Genomic DNA, 19,432 nt, shown 5'->3' on the forward strand with positions numbered 1-19,432 from the left:
CATTCACAGCATTTCAAGCTGTATGTGGATGGTGTTTTCTTCACTCACTCTGTATGCGAAACAGCATAAATGAGTGACATCCTTAGAAAGAATCATAAACATGATGTTGAAGTAACTGCAATGTGTAACGTTTGTGCTACAATAGGGCTAAATTAGAACAATTATTATTAATGATTCTATTAATTATTAGTGTTTATTGGTATATTATTTGTGTATATTAATTATTAGTGTTTCTATTGAAAATCATGGAATGGAAACTGGTATCGTTTAGAGGTGTAAGAAGCCGAATAATTTGTATTCGATTTGGGATTTTGACAATCAGAATGATTAAATACATAAAAGATTTCTAACAATACAAATACGTTGTATCATATTATTAAATATGATGAGGTTTTCAAAATGTGCACGAGCTCTCTTTCTTTCCATTTCTGCACCATAACATGTGGCAGCATTGCATTTAGTTGGCATTAAAGCGGGCATTAAAGTTGGCCTCCCCAGTGTCACATGTGTATTATGAGAAGCATGGATTACGTGGCACTGGCGATGTGTTGCGGCAAGTAACGAGTATGGGCATAAAAGGAAATATCTCGTTAAATTAATTGTGGGTGCAGCAAATTCTGCTTAACTTGAAATGCACATGAAATAATTATCTGTTAGCTTGTTTAGTAGGAGCGAAAGCTTCAATTGGACCTTGTACGTCAAAGGTTAGGCTAGAAGTGACGTCCGATTAGCTTGTCACAGTAGGTGAGAGCATGTTGCTTCGAAACTAGAACGAGACGAATATTCACATTTTTCAAATATCGATTCAAGCAGCTCCTTATCGGAATCAAATATGGAATTCTGTATCTGAATCTAAGGAATGCGCGTTCAAATAGTAAAGAAGTGGCACATGTAAGGCAGTGTTCATACGGCCAACTTCCTGCACCGCAGTCATGCGACCAATTTCGAGACATCGCAGTCTCCGTGTTCTCATGTACCAACTCCGCAGCTCCAACCGCCGACCAAGTTTGCGTCCTCTCATTTGACGACAGGGCTATATTCTGTTAATAAATAACGTTTGTATGGATATTTGCTTTTACTTCTACTTAGACGCGTGTCGGAAAAACGTCCCGTGTAGATCACGTGCCAGTGCTCCTCATTGCGATTGGTTGTAGCACCACCAACGATTCATTGTGCACCATCAACTGTCTGCAGTTTTCGTTCAGCAATCGATTCGGAGCAACTCGAGTTGGTTGTGGTCGGTGGTGTCGGCCGACTCGGACTAATTCCAAAGTTGGTCGTAGTTGGTGGAGAAAGTTGGCCTGTGTGAACGCAGCCTAAGTCTGAAAATACCACGAGAAGACGTATAAAATAAAGAAAGTGCTGTTCCCGCAAAGATGCATACGCGTATGCCACCATGTTTATCCTGCGCATCTGTAGATATGGTGTGCGTGTATTCAGTTCAATTACATACCTATTCGCATAGTATTTGTTTCGGTTACATGGCTACATACTTCGGGTACGTAACTATTCACTTTGCATTTGTATCGGTTGTAAATATCAGTTCACACAGCTTTACTCTAAGGATGCTCCATGAACATATTTCCTTACATCCTCATAACACTGAGATGTCACGTATCAGGAGTGTGTCCAGGGGCAATCCTAGTATTTTCATTTTAGGTGGGGGTGATGCCCATATTTTCTGCTGTTGTGGCACTTTTGGCATTTCTGGTTAGTATTTGGGGGGGGTGCTGGGAATATCCCTGAATTGATAATTCGGTCCCAGCAACAGCAAAAGCTTTACTTACGTATTCTGTAACGATGGTTGGGTAGAAGTATTCTGGGGTGTTTTCTCTGCAAGCAAAATTTGTATGCAAGTTAATATTCACTTCCCAGTAGTACGACTGATTGCAAAGCAGTCTGGAAAATTACACTGTAAAATTAAAGTCCTGTGAATCGCCTGCGTACCTTTCCTGCGACAGCGTTCGGCTTTCAGGGTTTACACATTTAGACACAACAGAAGTCAACTCTTACCTTTGGGGTACCGTTGCCGTAACATACGATGACTCATGGCGAACAGTGGGGATTACATGACCTGCAAGACAAGCAGAAGTTGCAACGGACACAGGATCGAATAACCCGATAAACACGTCTAGCGCGATGCAGCAGGATAAACGAACTGGGTAACAAGTACTGTCCCGTTCATGGTTCATTCTGCTGCTCCTAACAACCATGTCATTCTCAAAAAAAAGAAAGAAAAAATCATGTCCTCATTTTAGTCACTCTAAAACAGTTGTCCTTCCAGCTGGTCTACATGATTCAGAAAGTATCTGCGCGTTTGTTGTCCACCGCAAAACTGCTGACTTGTGGACTTACCTCCGTGTTGAATGCAGTGTATGAATCGCCCCACTTTTGATCACGCGTAACGTTTGGCAACAAGAAGCACTGTTTACCTGTGCATGGTAGATCGATAGCTATTCGGATATGTGCACGTATTTTAAGTAGAATCTTTTAGGCTTAGGCAGTTGCAGTAAACATATGTCACTTCCGTTGACGTGTACCTCGACAGTAAACCGCAATGCGCTCCGCAATATATGTGGCTCTAATCGGATATTCTATTGTACTCGCTCGCATATTCCTCAGTGCACGGCTCCGTGCACGCAACGATATCAAGAAAACTGAATGAAGTGTGGCATGAGCGGGCAGTAAAAACGACCTACATACCAACATCAGCAAACGGGTCGCCTTTACCTGTGCAGACTGTGTTCTACGGAAGGATGCAGAAAACGACGGCAGACGGCGCCATGAAACTTCTGATGGCGCAGCGCAGCGTTTTCCCGTGGTCGACATATTCCTCTCGTATTCGCCGCACTGCTCTTTCCATTAAATTAAACAACTATAGTAAAGAACGCGTGTAATGTTAACTTGTAATGTTCAGTGATTTTCAAGTCATTTTATTTACAACATGAACATTGTACACAGAAAGCTGCTTGAGCTGCTTTGGCTCATTCACGTGTGCAAAAAGAAAATAAACAAAAAGCGCCGTTATTTACACCGTAATTTCATTATTATTTTTCTCTCATTTACATCCACACAACATTTAGGTTGGACGTATCATCTTCTTCGTCCTGACCCGGCAAAAGTTCAGCAGGCAGGTTATCGACTATCCTGTGCTTCTTGCAATAACTTTTAAGTGTGGACAGTGGTGGGAAAGGGTACTTTTTGTCCAACAGTTTTTTGTACATGTCGGCGGAGCTTCTGTAGAGCTCGAGGAAGTACATCAATGTCTCTTCCTTCCAGCTGATGTCTACCCCGACTTTAACAAGGGACTCGACCTGGTCTGTAGTGAGGAACCCGGATATCCTCTCGGACTGCTTTGCCAACGATGTTTTCACCTTGACTAACTGCTTGGTGGATTCCGAGAGCTGTTGTAGCGTGCTGCTCAACTGAGCCTTGAGTTTCTGATTTTCCTGCACAAGGTCCTCGTAACTGAGGGATTTGGAGGGAACGGGTGTGTATCCTTCAGACTGGCCCGTAGAAAGGGATTGTATGGACGATATCTGGGGCACTTGTGGGGACGGAGGACGGAGCGCCGCTGTGGGCTCGGGAAGTAGATTTTGCCCTGGCACTGTGCTCACAGGTATTAGGGTTGACCCGACCAGAACTGAAACATTAAGAAGGTGAACCATGTTGATTATCTGAATCACTGATTTGTACTGCCTTGCACAAGACACATGTCCAAATCACGACCTACTACATTATAACGACCATATCATAGGCACCCCTCCCCAGCGCCGCATTTAGAAGCTGGTGGTGGCGCTACTCATCGGCCCGGCTATTGCTTACTCAAGTCCTACAAAATACTTTGTACTTCAGCTTACCTTAGTATTTTCGTACAAGCGGTGGATGTCCCACGGGAGATGCTTCCTTCTAAAGTTAATTATCATCATCATTCTACGCGTTTTCATAGTAGCTGTTGCTGTCGTCTGCTACGGTAGTTGTGCGTCCGCTTCTGCGTGTTCAAAATTCAAATTTCCATTGTCCAATCATGATACAGATCTTGCGGGTCAATGAGTAGCGCCCCTAGCAGGTCGTGCGGACGGGCTCCTCATAGGGGTTGTCGATTATGGCATGGTCGTTATAATCTAGTAGGTCGTCGTCCAAATGTCAAATTAATCACGAAAGAATTAACTGTGTGTGTACAAGCACAAACAAGGTTCTTAGTCTATCGACATACCGTACCGCCCTTAACGTTCACGAGCCCATAATTATCGCGATGGCTCGCGATTTCAGCTTAGTTATCGAAGTGTCAAATCTGAGTAGAAATTTTTCTGTGCCCTCAAATTTTCATGAATTTTCCAGTTATGGCAGTACATCAGTCGTCGAAAAAGCCAGACAGCCGAGGGAAATCAAACCTGCTCCTCTTGATTAGCGGTCCAGTGCTATAACAGATTATGCATACGTATGACAAAACAAGCTGGAATTAAAAACTTTATCCTCATGCTTGGTCGTACAGGTTACTGGTAAGCACTTGAACTGCCTTACAGCGTCAACATGTGCAATGCTGCTTTTATCAAATGTGGTTACAGGCAAGCTTGGGCTTATGACAAAGTAGTCATGGCCACAGTCAAAGTAGTTGGCTTTGTGGCTTGTCCAGAATTCACAAAACTTAGTGGCCATGAATACGTGCTCGACCCGCAAAAAAAAAGGGGGGCTGCAAGATAAGAAGGGTTTCACGGTACTGAACACATGAACGTACCATGCACACTTAGCGATCGTTTCGCACCGAGCAGCCTACGTTTGTCCACCTGCCTATTATGTATATATCTATGTCAAATACAAAGGTCTTGTATCTTTTAAGCTTGCTCGCTGTGCTTACATGGTGCAGCTACAGCACATTAATTTTATAACAAGTATATGATCTGTGAGGTGACATTTTCCACTTTATGTCAAATGAGTGAACAGTGAACCAGAATATAGTTCAAGATTCCCACTGTGGGGATTGGAGGACTTACCAAAGGGACTTCCTCCCGGAAGACTTCCAGAACTACTGCAGGGGACTAGTATAGTACCTCCAGGTCCCATGAGAATGGTTGCCTGCTTTGGTGGACTATCTTTTGCAGAAATTCCAGAATTGCTATCACGCTGCGGAACTTCTACAGCAGTGTTGCACAATGACTGCGTGGAGGAACTGCTTCTTGTAACTGGCCTTGTGAAACTGACTGCATGACTATTATCTGTAACAATCGGCACACATTCGACAGGCACATTTCCTTTGGTGGTTTCCAGAGGACTGCGAGCTTGTGCTGCTTTGAGAATAACACTGGCATTTGCCGTGTCTGTTGTACCTGTACCTGGATTCTCCTTCGCTGACAGATACGTGTGGTCATTGCTGGTGGCATGAACTAACTTTTGTAACTGACTTATTGGGTTTTCCGCTTCAGCACGCTTCGGAACTTTTCGCTTTTTGCGCTGCTTCCTGTGGGCGAATATTGTAGGTACAGCAAATGGCTTCAACTTGCGATCTTCTCTGCGCGGCTCATACTGGTCTTCGTCAAAGTGTGCCTGTTACAACAACCGAAAGAAGTCAAATAGTAAAAATCCCTGTGTGGTAAACACGGCATGACAAAAAAGTTAGAGGAAACAAGATGGCGACCATGCATACTGCAAGTTCAAAAGCAATCAACTGCTCATACAGAGCACCTTGCAATTTATTGCGCCGTCACGATTGTTAAGGACACCTTCTAGTTCCTAAATGCGTCAGTACGGCAGTTTAACCGGCCTAAATTCTTACCTCGCAGAGACCGAAACTCCCATCCTTTGGCGGCACCCAAAGTTTGCCGTTCTCTCCAGCAAGGCTGACTTTCACTGCCCATTCGAGACGCCGTTTGGGGTCCCTTGGGAAAGTATGCATTTTGTGTCCCGTTCGGCGACTGTTGTTGCATCCTACTGCAATACACCGCAACGGCATTTTCACATTTGTTAATAGACAAACTATATTAACCTTCTACGCTTGTTTTATGATGCGCGCAGGCATTTCTCTCGCAGGCCGTCGATGCAGCTGTCGATCACACTAGAGTGCACGGCGATTGCAGTTTCGGTTTCCCAAGAACTCCATATTGCGGTGAAATCTTCGTCGTTCCTTTATCAAACCTGAAGAAACTGATGTAGATGTCAGTATAGGCTTTAATATCAACGTTTTGCAACCAATTTAAAAGATAGCTGCTACTCCCATTGCCTCGAAACCTGCATGAGAGTGGCTGAGCTTTGCAGCGTTAGTCGCGGGCTCCAAACTTTCCGCGTGTGCTCACTGTGCGGTCGCATGGCGCTGCTTATCAATTTGTTTGAACCCTCCTTTAACAGCATATACATCAGACATCCCCCCCCCCAAAAAAAAAAACTATCAAAGAGACTGAAAAGCTGACAAGCCAGCAGATACAGATGTAACCCCCTTTTATGAACCTTTCCTTTCCCTTTTTTTTTTCTTTGTTCAACATGTACCGGATGATGATGACACATGCAAATTGTTCTTGAGCTACCACTGCATTTAATGATACAATGTAAAAATTAGCACGCGAACAACTGTACCATACCTCAGCAGAACTCACTCATGAACATGTTCATTCATGCTTACTCATACTCAATGTGTCGAAATAGTTGAGCGTGAGTGAACATGACGGAGAGCTGAGCGGGAAGTGAGCAAACGGGGAACTGAGCAATGAGTGCGTGAGCAAATTGCGATCTGAGCAGAGAGTGAATGAGCATGGGTGAATAAACGGAGAGCTGAGCAAGGAGGGAGTGAGTAGGAGTGAGCAGGAGTCGCAACTCACAAGTGCCGACCTCTGTACGCTACGAAGACGCAACAATTCCTTGTACTAAGGAAGGACACAGAAATATGACACGAGGCTCAGAGAAACTTACGTGAGTGTCCTGCGTAGCTGTGTCACAGAATGTGTTTCCTCAGACGCAAGCAAACGTTGTCTTAAAGGGACACTAAAGTGCAAAAATTCCTCCCAGCAAAATGAAAGATATCGTTACCTTAACAACATTACACAAGGAACGGTATTCATCGGTTGCGCCGTTTGTGATTTATGAGGGGAAACTGTAATTTACGCTTTCCCTCTTTTCCTTCTCAAGAAGGGCGGCAACGCGGGTGGCCTGTCATTGGTCGCCTCAAAAACGATTTGCCCAATCATGGCCGGAGATCGTTTAAAGAGACCAATGATAGCCGCACTGTATTGCCGCCCATCTTGAGAAGAAGAGGATGAAGGAAGGCGTAACTTGGGATGAAGGAAGGGGTTGGAAACTTGCTGTTTCCAACGCAATGAATGAATGAACGAATGAATCCCGTTCTTTTTGTGTTGGCCTCAAGGGAACGGCATCTTTCATCCCGCAAAAGAAATTTTTGCACTTTAGTGTCCCTTTAATCGTTTGATAATGCGGATGGAGGCGCATGTGGGGAATATTTTGCGAGGCCTTAATGACTAGTCCACTGTGGTTCTGCGATGGAGCTTCTCTTCCTCGGTGTGCTGGAAGTCGCTCCCGAGTCTTTGTTACGTATACGACAGGTTATGTACAAGCAGGTACAAAAAACGTTATGTAACTGAACCCTAAGGGCGATCAGAGGTCTCCAAGTTTCTTTTCGGTTCTGTAGCGACGGCATGCACTGACTTACCTTCACATTGTAAAAGGTATCGCAAAGCAGTATAGACAGGCAATTGATGGTGGCGGCGTAGTTCGACAGTTTGTTGCTTGTAAACCCAGTGTAACAAGTTGTATAAGAGTTATATAAAAACATAAGAGCTGCAGGCCGTGTAAATGTGAAAATTGAACGAGTCACAATGGGCATAGTCTTCCAAGTCATAGTCATAGTCATAGTCATAGCCAAGTGCTTCCGCAGCTCAAGACACATGTCGGTAATGATGTAACCCCATTATGATTGTGTGGTTTTTCTTTTTCTAATTCTTTCCTTACCGCCGCAAAAATTGCCATTTTTGAGTGGCTTGACAAATAGAATTTTTTTGGCTGAAAGTATCACTTCAAAATATGTTCCTGTATGGGAGTATGTAGCCAAATGAATGCCCTATCGTATGATGAAACTTTCAGAAACGAAACTATCCATGTATTTCCAAAATTAATTTTGTAACACACACAAAAAAAATCGGTGCAAACAGCAGAATGCTCATGAAGATACGCCTGTACCTTGAACAAAAGTATCAATCTATAAGTTCTAAAATATACAAAATTTGGCAAATTTTGTCAGAAATAATATCTGCAAGTATGAACACTCTGGATCAGGAAGTTCGTGGGTTGTGGGAAATAACGTCAACACCCATGTTGTTCATGTAACTGAGCGGTAGAGTTAATTGAATGAGTAAAACAGAAATGAACAACATAATTTCCGCAGAAAACATTAAATTCATGCCCAGCTTTCCTGTTCTTGTACCGCAGTTTGCTATTTCGCAGCTTTCCTATTCCTCCCGGTTAGGTTTGAGACAGCAGGAAGAACGGCAATAGTGCAAGTTATGCATACCCACACATTCAGGACAAAAATGTGATTATCTAACGCCCTCAGAGTTGGCATTTGCATTCGAATAAACAAAATCAAACACAAATATGCTACAGAAGCGAGTATATTGCGCATTTGCGAAAGAGGTCCGCTGCGGGAACGCGACGCCGCGACCAAGATAAAATCTCTACACTGCCTCCCTGGTGCAGAGACAGCTTCATAAATCACCACCACGAGGAAAAGCTGAAAGTGAAACTGAAATTCATTCTGTAGCGTTTATACTATCCACCAAATGTCACCTCATGTCCATATCTGCTTTGGAGAACGAGTAGCGCGGCTCAGAAACCGTCGATCACCGGTGATCGACGCGGTAAGGAAAGTATTAATGCCTCTTGGTCATCTTGAGGTTTTACTATTATTATTCCGTGTTAGCGCCGCGAAGCAACTGTGGCTATGAGCGGCGTACAGATGTGGACAGATGGAGAGAGGACAGCAGGAAGGAGTGGGGGACAGGGGGGTTAGTATGCGTCCAGGGCCGACTTCAGGGGGAACTGTGCCGACATTCATCTGGAAAGTCTTTGTAAAAACCCAGGGAAAACCTCAGACAGCACAGTGGTAAGATTCGAACCCACCACCTCCCAGTCTTCAGCACGACCTTGGCCGCTGGTTTGTTTTTCTATTTTCTTTTCTATCCACAAGTACTGGAGTAGCTCTCATCTCCATATTTTTTTATGTCTCAATCAATCAATCAATCTATATACCCCCCCCCCCCAATTTTTTGCAACACCCCCGATGCATGCGGTTCTGGATAAACCACTGGGTGCCCATTTCAAGAGCCATTACGAAATGGAGAAGGCAAATAATTTTCAATTGCAAATAAGTTTCCGAATTCACCAGGCAACGTGTGGAAGGGTTATTTTCCATGCTGTTTTGCGTCACGTCACACATCATGCAACTCTTCCACGTTTGTTTCAACTTGCGCATATAAGCTCCGCGAGAGCCGGTTGCATGGTCCCGACGGCGACTACTTGGTGACCGCCAATACCGGCGTGCTCAGAATTCAGATCAGTGTTTCATCGATATATATATTGAGATCAGGAGGGTTTCCAAAGTGGGTCGGCCACATGCAGTCGGACGTTGCAAGACCGATCTGGAGTGGCCTCGGGAGGAAATCAGAAAAAGTACGTGTAGTACACCTGCGCAGGATGCAGAATATTATCGGCTCTCAAATCAATTTTGTATCTCTTTGCTCGGTACTTTTTCCTCGTTTTTTTTTAAACACTGCCACGATGTTTGTCGAAACTTGGGCAGGAAAGTTGTGAATCCGTAGATAGTTAGTTGTACTTCTTCCACGTTCTTAATGCGTAAATTGTGTCGGAATGTTGATTCCGGAGTTGTTAATTACTTGATTAATCACTCTGAACACACGTCAACAACTTTCTTGATCATTACTAACCTCAAGAGTTCGTCCTGTACGACGTATAATCAAATGCCAGGAGACAAAATAAAAATAAAAAGTTGGGGGGCTATATACATATCCGTTGGAGAGGACCGGCAGGCTTTGAGCGTAGAATTTACCGTGGTGGCTTTTAATTTACTTATTTCACCTTATTTTACTAATTACATAAATTAATGCTATGTTACACTAAATTAACATCATAATTAATACCCTCAGGTGGCCCAAATTAATCCACAGACCGACGACCCCTGTGACGTCGCGTAGTCTCGCGACGTATATCCACGAATTATTATTATTACTATACATTAATAACGCAATTAAATTAATGACGTTAACTTAACTAATTTAACCCTACACCTAACCGTAACGCCAAAACGACCGCTGAACCCGGAAAAATGCAACCGCATGGTAGACGAATGGAAACATGGCTGTGTTCGGCAAAAAAAGTACAGTTGGTGCAGAACCACCTGGTCGACGTCGGCAGTTACCACCTGCCAGTATATTTTCATCCAAAGTCCAAACGTGGCACGATTCCAGAAAGCAGGTAATAAATAACATTACGACCACTTGAGTCCTTGTATGTTACACTGGAATCAAGCACAACCTATAGCGAGTCCTTCAGCTGCAGCACCCACAGCAACGGCGTTCAGATGACGGGACGCCTCCATTTATTTCTTGCAGACGTGGAGTCGTCGTGAAGGGCAGCCCGCACGTAGTAACAGCACATGGAGCACAGCGACAGCATATACTGTCGCTCTTCATCCCAGGTTAACGTCGCCCGTGGTAAACTTGCATACTAGAGTCTTGATCTCATCGCCCTCCAGTTCAAGCGATGGGTGGAAGCGTATCGTCAGGCTGTTTGTAAAGCTACCGCTGGTTTCCTGCAGATGGCATTCAATGTACTTGTATAAGGTTCAGATCAATATGCGGGGACACAGAAAAGGAATACACTTGTCGCTAGGGCCTAAGCAATGCGATTTATTTTATTTTAATTCATCACTACTCAGTACGCAAAGTAGAAATGCCGTCAGTGAGCATTACGCGATCCCACGAATTTTCGAAAGTCCTCATAGTTTCGGATTCTCCAAGAGCATTTCCTTTATAGATTCCGCTCGAAATAGCCGCTGTCGAAGATTAGGAAAATCAACACTCGATGCCCCCAGGGGATGCCACCGAGAGCAGTGGCGTCTGTATCCTAGCAACAACGCGCGTCTCCGCTGTCCACCTCACGTCGAAATACTCCCAAGCACCTGTGGGGAGGAGACGGGAATCGACCTTCGTGGAGTATCCTTGCCAGGCGCGTTGGTTGAGTGGGCACACCATGCCATCATACCTCTCAAAACTAGAAGTTAATTTTGTGATACTTTTGTACGTCACATACATGTTTTGGGCGAATATTTTGGGAGATACGTTTGGAATATTTTGGGAGAATACAGTGCGAAACACGTGGACTGCAATGACATATATTCGGTAGGATTCTGACGACGAAAAACTCATATTCACGTCTCACGGGCGGTCTTCAATGATGATTGAAATCAACGGACATGGAACATGCGCGTGGCGCCACCTAGCGTGTAACGTCCCAACCTGCCAGGGTAGCATTGCATCCAATGCTCTTGAGTAGTTGACACGTTAGACACTTGATGGCACTACGCGCATGTTCAATGCTGCCCGTGTCACAGTGGGTAATTAGATGTGGCATGGCACTTTACTTTGTCATCCAGCGATGTTGCACGAAAACAGTTGTGCGTGGTTTTTCGAAGCTGTGCTACAACAATTTTTTAACGCGGTTAAGAAAACCGGGACTCACGTTGTGGGTCGTACCGCAGCCGGTCAGCGGAACGCTCAGGACGTAGAAGCGGGCACCGTCTCCTCGGATCTTGCACTTACTGTCCTTACGGCCCGCGTGGACTACGCCTCGAAATGGATACGTAAGGTTTATCTTCACGAGGAATCGGTCAGGTTCGCACGTCAGGGACACTGCGACGCAGGTCGATGTATTAGATAGCATGAACATTCATAACTGAGAGACACTGAGACTCATACATGCCCTTGAAATTATAGTACCCGCCCAAGTTAAGCACATTGGAATTTCTTACAAACGTTTACTACTCTTTGGTGTCGACATACATCCGACCAAACGGTTACCTCGTGTTCTGTCTGTAGTGAAGTAGTTTTTGATCACGGGTTTCACCGATTGCCGCTGGGTCTCTCTTGCGGGAGATGCACCGCTGAACGCGCACAGCACCTGTATAAAGCATCCAGGAATAAAGAATTTAAAGTAAGTCGTAAATATTGCCTTTGAAGTTTCACAGCTGACATCGAAGGATGAGCTCTCTATGCAGAAAGACATGAAGGAGAGGCAAGTTTCGCGTCTAGGAACGACAGATACACATAAAGACTGTAAACGTGCGCATAAACACCTTTAGCCTAAAGCCAATCAGTGCCGGCGCTATGGTGAACTATCGGGGCTATAGAATTCGAACCCTAGAGGAACCGGCACCTCTAGGAACCGGAAATCAGTAGTGTCTAGGTTTATTGCTATTTTTTTTTCTCGTGAATTACTCGTACGTGTTTTTCATTTAGTTCCTCTCCTAAATTTTAGGGCGTTTCCCCGTTCGGAAATGTCAAAACAGCTGGACGATTTTCAAAGAGCTACGCCAGTAAGAAAAGTGGATCGATAGGCTTTGATTGATTGCTTTCGTTCAATGAACATCGAGAGAGACGCGGGACCCACAGTTCAACAGCTCAAGAAGCGAGCGTTTCGCCCTCTAGAGTCCAATATTTCCGGGACGCTGCGGCGGACACAGAATTCTAGAGCCTAGGGACCTCAGTGAAGTGGGCCTCAGTGAAGCACAGTGGAACTCATCCGGCTTCGTTACTTTATATTTTCGCAAGCACTCGCAACAGTAATTTCACTATTTCGTTACCTTTATATTACTTGTTTACATTTGATTTGATTGATTTGATTTTAAGAAAAAATAAAATGGAAATTTTACATTTAAATTTTACTTCTTCGTTTCTCTTACAGTCTCAAGCGTTCGCCTAGCTATACCATCCTCATATTTCTCTTCACACGATATGTGCGTCCATTCAGAAGAAAATAAAACGAATTCAATGATGCATTGTACAATACAAAAAAAAAAAAGAGAAAAAACACCCTTGCACCAAATTTACGTACGCCAACAAGAACAACAAAACATGAAGCCGTCGGAACATCGTGCATATGGTACGCGTGAAATCGAGAGAGAAATCGCGGTCGAAATAAAGGATAACTGGGTAATTCAAAGAGGATTGCAAAGTATACACGGGCAACATGATATAAAAGCTTGAAGAAGCCCATAAGAACGCTCGGGACCCTATTAAAGATAACTTGTATACTTACAGCGAGGACCACAGCGATGAGAGACAGCAGCGAAGTCATGATGAAGAGTGACTGGGAGTTTGTGGCATAACGTATACGGGAGACCGGTCTTTCTCCAAACTGGTTCGATACCAGTGACTTTCCTTCTCTCAGACAGCTGCTCGAATTATGGCAGTGTGGGCGCCGAGGTCAGACAGCTGATGAGGAAGGGGAACGGACCTTCGCTTATTATGCAATAGCGGGGAAAGCCCCCTTTTCTCAATATATACATGTGGTGAGGAGGAGCGAATTTCAATTCAATTCAATTGATTTTTTATTTCCCATGGGGCCGGGGAACTGGAGACAAAATAAGGACGAACTATGCATTTTCAACGTGCCAACAACCAGTGAAACACTGTGTGTGTGGTTAAAATGGGTGTTAACTGAGGCACGAGGACTCAACACTCGTCATCATAGCGTTCTTGGCACGCGGAAAATGTTCTCATATCTTTGGGCATGTAAAAGGGGTGTGGTACGCGTTTTTTTTTTTTTTTTTATGCCGGGAGATCAAACGAAAGGTGTAAGAACACTGTTTAACACACATGTTTGCAAGACACTTACCTGGTACGGTGTTTGAAATGAAATACACCTCTTTGAAATGGTGTTTCATTGTGTTTTGCTATTGTACAATATCCCATTTGAAACGATGTCGCTTTTTTTAGAATAACCCATTTGAATCGGTGTTTTTTCTCGACCTTGCCCTTTGAAATGGGTTGTTTTGTAGAATACAGAATTCAGAAGGATGTTTTACAAAACGCCCTTCTATATGGCTTCGCACTCTATCTGAGCAGCCACTTACGTGTCAGTCTTTCCTCTTTACAGGAATGTGCTATACTTTGCGGACTTGTCAAAAGTAGTCCAAGCGATGACTGGAGGGTCCCAGAGAATCTTTCAGTGCCGCCAAACAGTGGGAACTTCACAAATTTATAGTACAGGCACTTCGATATCTGCAAGAGATCCACGATCGAGACACACATTCGAGGCTGTCACAGTAGAGCGCGCGTTCCTCCGCGTGAACTTTTTCCCGTTGAAGAACGAGCACAGCATTCGATATTCGATGGGCTGTTTCGGTGTGGTCAACAGACCTCTCCCAGTTTACAAACAAATGACGTCAGATGATACAATAGCGCCGCTAACTTAGTAGACTGGAACTATATAGCAAAAAATCAATAAGTCACAAGAAAGCCACGTTTAAATAGAACGAAGGGAGTTGCCTCAGGATAGGAGCCGCCGATATTGGGAACAGTAACTGTTCTTCTTCTGGGCACCGTTCTCATCATTGGCATAGTATTTAAAGGGTTAGGTGTGACGTGTTAAAGATTCATGCGAATTGTGGTCCACAATTCGCATGAACCTTCGACAGCGTTGGGTTTACACTTCCCAAAGAGGACATAGTTGGAATGTCGTGTTGCCACTGTAGGGTAGACCAGGAATCGGACAAATGCCTGAGGAGGGATCTTCTGTCTCCTCTCGAGTGTATAATGGGCATAGAAGGCCGTTGTTGATGTGCAGCGGCAGCGGCAGCGTCGGCCTCGTGGTTCCCAGTTATTCCGCAATGCCCTGGAACCCACTGAAAGGCAACGGAGTGGGAGCGACCTTGTAGGGACTTCAGGGCGCACAGGACATCTATCACCACTGAGGGAAAGGGAACCGCGGATGCCCATGTTTTTAATGCACAGGATAGCTGCTTTGGAGTCGGTGTAAATTACGCAGTGCCGCGGTTCACAGTCTTCCGCATATGTCAACAATAACAAGATAGCATAAAGTTCATGCAAAGTTCAAAGTAGCAATGTTCATCTGCGGATGTCGATGAGGTACGGTGAGACAGACGACACCCACGGGTGTAACGGACTCTGATGGAATGGTAAAGGCTGAAGATGAAGTGTCCCTGGTCGACGATCCATCCGTGTATTCAGCGGTGCTGTTGCGGTATTGAGCCTCGATGAAGTCAAGGGTAAGTTGCCTAACTATAACATCAGGATAGCTCTTTTTGTTGTTCTTGAGGCCGCGTAATAGAGACAGTGACAGGCGGCGTTGGCAACGTCCATGGAGGCACTTTGGGTTTTCAGAGGGCAACTTCTCGCGGTGAATATATATTTTTTAATTCGTGTTAGCACCGCGAAGCAACTGTGGCGTACAGACGTGGACAGATGCAGAGAAAATTAAGAAACAAGAATAGAGGTAAGTCAATTAATTTCCAATTTATTAAGTGGCTAATTTATTAATTACTACTCGAGCATTTAATTGATTGCGTTAATTTGATTAATTTAATCACAAACCAAACTTTAACGCTAAATCGAAACACGAAATTTCACCAGACACATAAACGACCGGAAAGACTAACATTCTACGTAAAACAAAAAAAAAAAAAAAAAAACAAAAAAAAAAAGAAAGAAAGACGCACAGGCGAAGTGTCACGGGCGAAAGAAAAATGTTACGGCAGCAAAATTAGTCCAAATACAAACTGCGCGTCGTCTGGATTTTATTGGGCGTGTCTGTCGCACATGGCTCGCCAGCGTTTAGCAGGGAACGTTGACACGGGCATCTCCTCCCCGTACCAAGAAACCGAAGCATGACCGCGGCCTTGAATCCCGATGCAGACAAGAGGCTTCACCGCGTGCTATCCGACAGCTACGGCATGACCATCCGTCTCTGCCAACGAATCACGCTTTCCCGGTGGAGAGACGCGCTACTTTATCAAAATCTCGAGTGGCACGGGGCAAGTGGATAGATGCCCTCCGTGGGCGTGTTCCACAGGTGCTACACGCGAAGGCCTTCCATTTAAGCAGAAGTCGGTGTACGAGCAGGAAGGAAGGTTCGCAGGTGGGGGGGCATAGGTGCTTCAAAAGCGAGACGCCGTGAAGAATGCAAAGGTGGAACATGATGTCTTATATGGTCGACTTAATAGACCGCGTGATCGAAAATTACGAATTGGTATGCGTGTTGCTTTTGAGGGCATTCGTTGCTGTTCGTGCTTTAGTTCCACGCTGGCTCATCGCAACAAGGGCACGCTATACGGGGTGTCCCAGAAAACGTGTAATTGAATTTTAATTTAAAAAAAACTATACACCACAGAGAATTATGCGGTCAACGGCATTTGTTCTTACTATGTTTTTGTCACCTCCTGATGTGCATGTCATGTAACCTAAGGTTAATTATGTAAATTTTAGCGAAGTGAACTCGGAAATTTGCCAAGTAAAGGTTGTTACTTTTACACCAACATAAAACGAACGGGGTTCATCCGTTGCGTCGTTCGTTATTTATGAGCGAATGAAACCTCAATTTACGCTCTCCTCCTCCCTCTCCTTCTCAAGAAGCGCTACAATGCGGAGGCACCTCGGATTGGTCTCCTCCAACGATATTCCCGCGATGATTGGACAAATCCTTTGCGGAGACCAATGAGAGCGCGCTCCGCAACGTGAGGGAGAGGGAAACCGCAAACTACAGGCTGTTTCCTTCATAAATCACGAACGACGCAACGGACGACTCCCGTTCCTTTTGTCTTCTTGTCAAGGTAATGGCACACTCCATTCTGCGAAGAGAACTTTAGTACCCCTTTAATACACTGTTTCATCTCAAGCATTTCTGGTTCTTGAGCAGTCCGAGATCATAGGGCGTAACCAACTAACCCAGCGTCCCTGATCGTTCGCAGAAGACTGACATTCATCCACGAGAGAACGTCTCTTGAGTCGCAGGTAGTAAAGGCAAATGAGTGCAGAGCTACCACACGGCTTCAACGTAGGATACTTCGATTTTGCGGGCACCTGGTGTATAAGTAAAAGTGTTCATTTATCCACATCAGAGAATCGAATGCCGCCAGAAATATTTTAATGACACATGGATGGGGTAGTATTTGTGTGGTACACGTAGAATGATATTTTTTTAGTACAATAGTATGTACCTGGCGACGGCCGAGTACATGGCGGTGGTAGAGAGAGTTCCCGCAGTAACATGGACATTATACAAACCTACTCTCGCAGTATACTTACAGAAGATGTGGCGGTGTAAAATGACGAAATACACATTGCGTTTCCATTTGATAAACATTACGAAACAATGTGCATTTAATCCAACAACGTGCAGAGCAGGAAGAAAAACAACATTTTCTATCCACGTTCGTCGAAGAAAGACACTAGATCCAGCACCAGTTTTGTTCGAGAGCCATGTTACCCAAGACGTCATCATTCGAACTTTGCCTGCCGCAATGAAAACGGCATTCGTGTACGTACCAGTCAGCACTAACTAGAGCTTTATTCGTACATGCACGTTTATGCACACATATACACATAGGTAGGTGCTTTTTTTACTCCTTACAGATATGTTTATAAAAAATAACAAGACAGCAGCACAGGTGCAATTCTTGGAGGCCATTGCATCTGCATAAACATTTGCAGACAAGGACATTCTGTTCAATGCGTAGCCTACTAGATGACTATACTTCACTAAAAGTCATTAATCAACTTTTTTATTAGATATTATTTTCGGGAAAATTTGAAATATAGCAGAACTGGGGCCAGTCATTATTTAAAGCCACAATATTTTCACAAACACGCACGTACTTTGGTGTACCAATCCCGAAATTTTGCTATGCTACTGAGCGAACCGAAACCGAAACGAAGCGCATCAGGAGCCGAGGAAGAACACGACCTTCGCCTTTTGCGGCTTATCTAGAGTGCAAGGCGGTGGATCCTGCCAGCAGATCAGCGCCTAGTCCAATCATCTCCGTCGCTCCAAAGCACGCGACCCTTCGACGAGAAGTGGACGTTGTTCTCCCTGCAATCGAGACGCACTTTGTTTCGGTTTCGCTTCATTTGTATAATAAAATTTGGTTACGGATATTTCGGCGCATTTGCTCGTTTCGTATTCTTTTTTTTTTCAAAAAAGGAGAGTGGCTTTGAATAATGGCTAGCTCCAATTCGGCTATCTCACATTTCCCTGAAAACTTATAAGTTAGTTGATTAGACATCTGGTAGTCGCATGTCCGCTCGACCGTTCAGCCGGTCCGCAAAACCGGCATCTGTCCTGCTCTTATAGCCTTTTATTAAAAGCTCTTAGCGAATAAAAAACAGCTATGTGCTGTCTGGGACTCCAAAACCTATACGACCGCACCATTCCCCTGTGGGCAGTGTGTCCTTCGTCCTCGCAGCAGCTAAGAACAGTAGGCTGACCGCCTTGAGGAGTCAAAGACACTCATATCATCACATATCGTCTCTCTCAGAAACGATTAAACCCAAACATACTGAAGCCATAAATGCTTTCGGGCCTCGGTGGGATCGAAGGGTACTTGATCTCAAAGGCTGCTTGGCTACCTGTCGTGCTGTCCGAACACACGCTGCCGGTCTCCGGATTGGATTCGTTGTTGTCGTAGCTGAGTGTCTCTTGCTTTCGTCTGACGGCGCGGTAGAGAACGGCGTTCAGGAACAGTGACAGAAAGAGACCGATGAGGAGTGCCACTCCGCCGATGACCCACGCGAAGGATATGCTGTCCATGAGTGTGTTCCGGCAGGCTGGTGCGGTGCTGTCCTCGAAATTCGGACGACTCGTCCGCGTCCGAATTCTCTCCCGCCGTTCCACTGTTACACGAAAGAGAGAAAGTGCGATAATAATAATAATGGTACCGTGACGTGACACGTAAGGTTTTTCTGCGCAGTGTGCAGTGTGCAGAATCGTAAAAAGTGACGTGACGCGTGAAGAAGACAGCCTGCCAGAAGAGCGTCTCAAACGAAAAATACGGGAAAGGAAAACTAAAGACACCGCACGATGGAAAGGTCCCGTACGGGACAGTATGTTCACATGTGGTTGGAAATTAATTTGGCGCTTCCATTCAAGTGGACAAGTAACATAGCGAAACGTTTAGGATCTCATCGCTAAGCCGTAACCGGGTTCCAGCGTCCATAGTGAAAGTGTTGTCCCTTGATATATCGCCAAAGTGTGACGTGCATGTTCGTTTGCAGCACCCAGCAAGAGCTCCAGACAACAAAGGAATCAACGTAATGTCTTGAGACTTTGCTTCGCCCACAACACCGTATAGTCCAACAGCACCACCGGATACGTATCTGTCATTCTTTTCTTACTGACTTCA

The 19,432-nt window shown here is 44.8% G+C and overlaps 4 protein-coding genes across 11 annotated transcripts in view; all 4 read right to left on the reverse strand.

Annotated features, from left to right (window-relative positions):
• The window catches only part of LOC135368354 (protein transport protein Sec16A-like), a 42,356-nt gene extending 39,562 nt beyond the window's left edge, over positions 1–2,794 (reverse strand). For 2 of the 4 annotated variants that reach the window (XM_064601557.1, XM_064601560.1), the window contains exons 1-3: positions 2,704–2,794; positions 2,014–2,074; positions 1,788–1,833 (exon numbers count right to left, since the gene is read on the reverse strand). In XM_064601557.1, coding sequence (XP_064457627.1) covers positions 1,788–1,833; positions 2,014–2,050 — 83 coding nt within the window. In that variant the 5' untranslated portion in view covers positions 2,051–2,074; positions 2,704–2,794. Of the gene's footprint in view, positions 1–1,787; positions 1,834–2,013; positions 2,075–2,355; positions 2,668–2,703 lie in introns of those variants that run through there. The other 2 variants (XM_064601559.1, XM_064601558.1) reach the window with 2 other exon arrangements.
• Positions 2,795–2,917: 123 nt separating this feature from the next.
• On the reverse strand, positions 2,918–6,078 carry LOC135368355 (THAP domain-containing protein 5-like). 3 transcript variants are annotated; one of them, XM_064601562.1, is made up of 4 exons: positions 5,984–6,078; positions 5,774–5,928; positions 4,995–5,544; positions 2,918–3,643 (listed from the first exon to the last, which is right to left on the reverse strand). In XM_064601562.1, exons 2-4 carry the CDS (start codon positions 5,891–5,893, stop codon positions 3,063–3,065), a joined length of 1,251 nt encoding a protein of 416 aa, XP_064457632.1. In that variant the 5' UTR covers positions 5,894–5,928; positions 5,984–6,078; the 3' UTR covers positions 2,918–3,062. The 3 variants fall into 3 exon arrangements, with proteins under 3 accessions (XP_064457632.1, XP_064457633.1, XP_064457631.1); XM_064601563.1 differs by having other exon boundaries at positions 4,995–5,216; positions 5,334–5,544; positions 5,774–6,065; XM_064601561.1 differs by having other exon boundaries at positions 5,774–6,065.
• A 3,978-nt stretch (positions 6,079–10,056) lies between these two features.
• Positions 10,057–14,594, reverse strand: LOC135367814 (uncharacterized). 2 transcript variants are annotated; one of them, XM_064600930.1, is made up of 5 exons: positions 14,150–14,594; positions 13,333–13,508; positions 12,096–12,195; positions 11,758–11,927; positions 10,057–10,828 (listed from the first exon to the last, which is right to left on the reverse strand). In XM_064600930.1, exons 2-5 carry the CDS (start codon positions 13,369–13,371, stop codon positions 10,706–10,708), a joined length of 432 nt encoding a protein of 143 aa, XP_064457000.1. In that variant the 5' UTR covers positions 13,372–13,508; positions 14,150–14,594; the 3' UTR covers positions 10,057–10,705. The 2 variants fall into 2 exon arrangements, with proteins under 2 accessions (XP_064457000.1, XP_064457001.1); XM_064600931.1 differs by lacking the exon at positions 14,150–14,594 and having other exon boundaries at positions 13,333–13,541.
• Positions 14,595–17,161: 2,567 nt separating this feature from the next.
• The window catches only part of LOC135368366 (cuticlin-1-like), a 201,634-nt gene continuing 199,363 nt past the window's right edge, over positions 17,162–19,432 (reverse strand). For both annotated transcript variants that reach the window (XM_064601576.1, XM_064601577.1), the window contains one exon: positions 17,162–18,923. In XM_064601576.1, the coding sequence (XP_064457646.1) occupies positions 18,565–18,923 (359 nt within the window). In that variant the 3' untranslated portion in view covers positions 17,162–18,564. The remainder of the gene's footprint in view (positions 18,924–19,432) is intronic.

This window comes from Ornithodoros turicata, chromosome 9 (assembly GCF_037126465.1).
Source record: "Ornithodoros turicata isolate Travis chromosome 9, ASM3712646v1, whole genome shotgun sequence".
Classification (NCBI taxonomy): Eukaryota; Metazoa; Arthropoda; class Arachnida; order Ixodida; family Argasidae; genus Ornithodoros; species Ornithodoros turicata.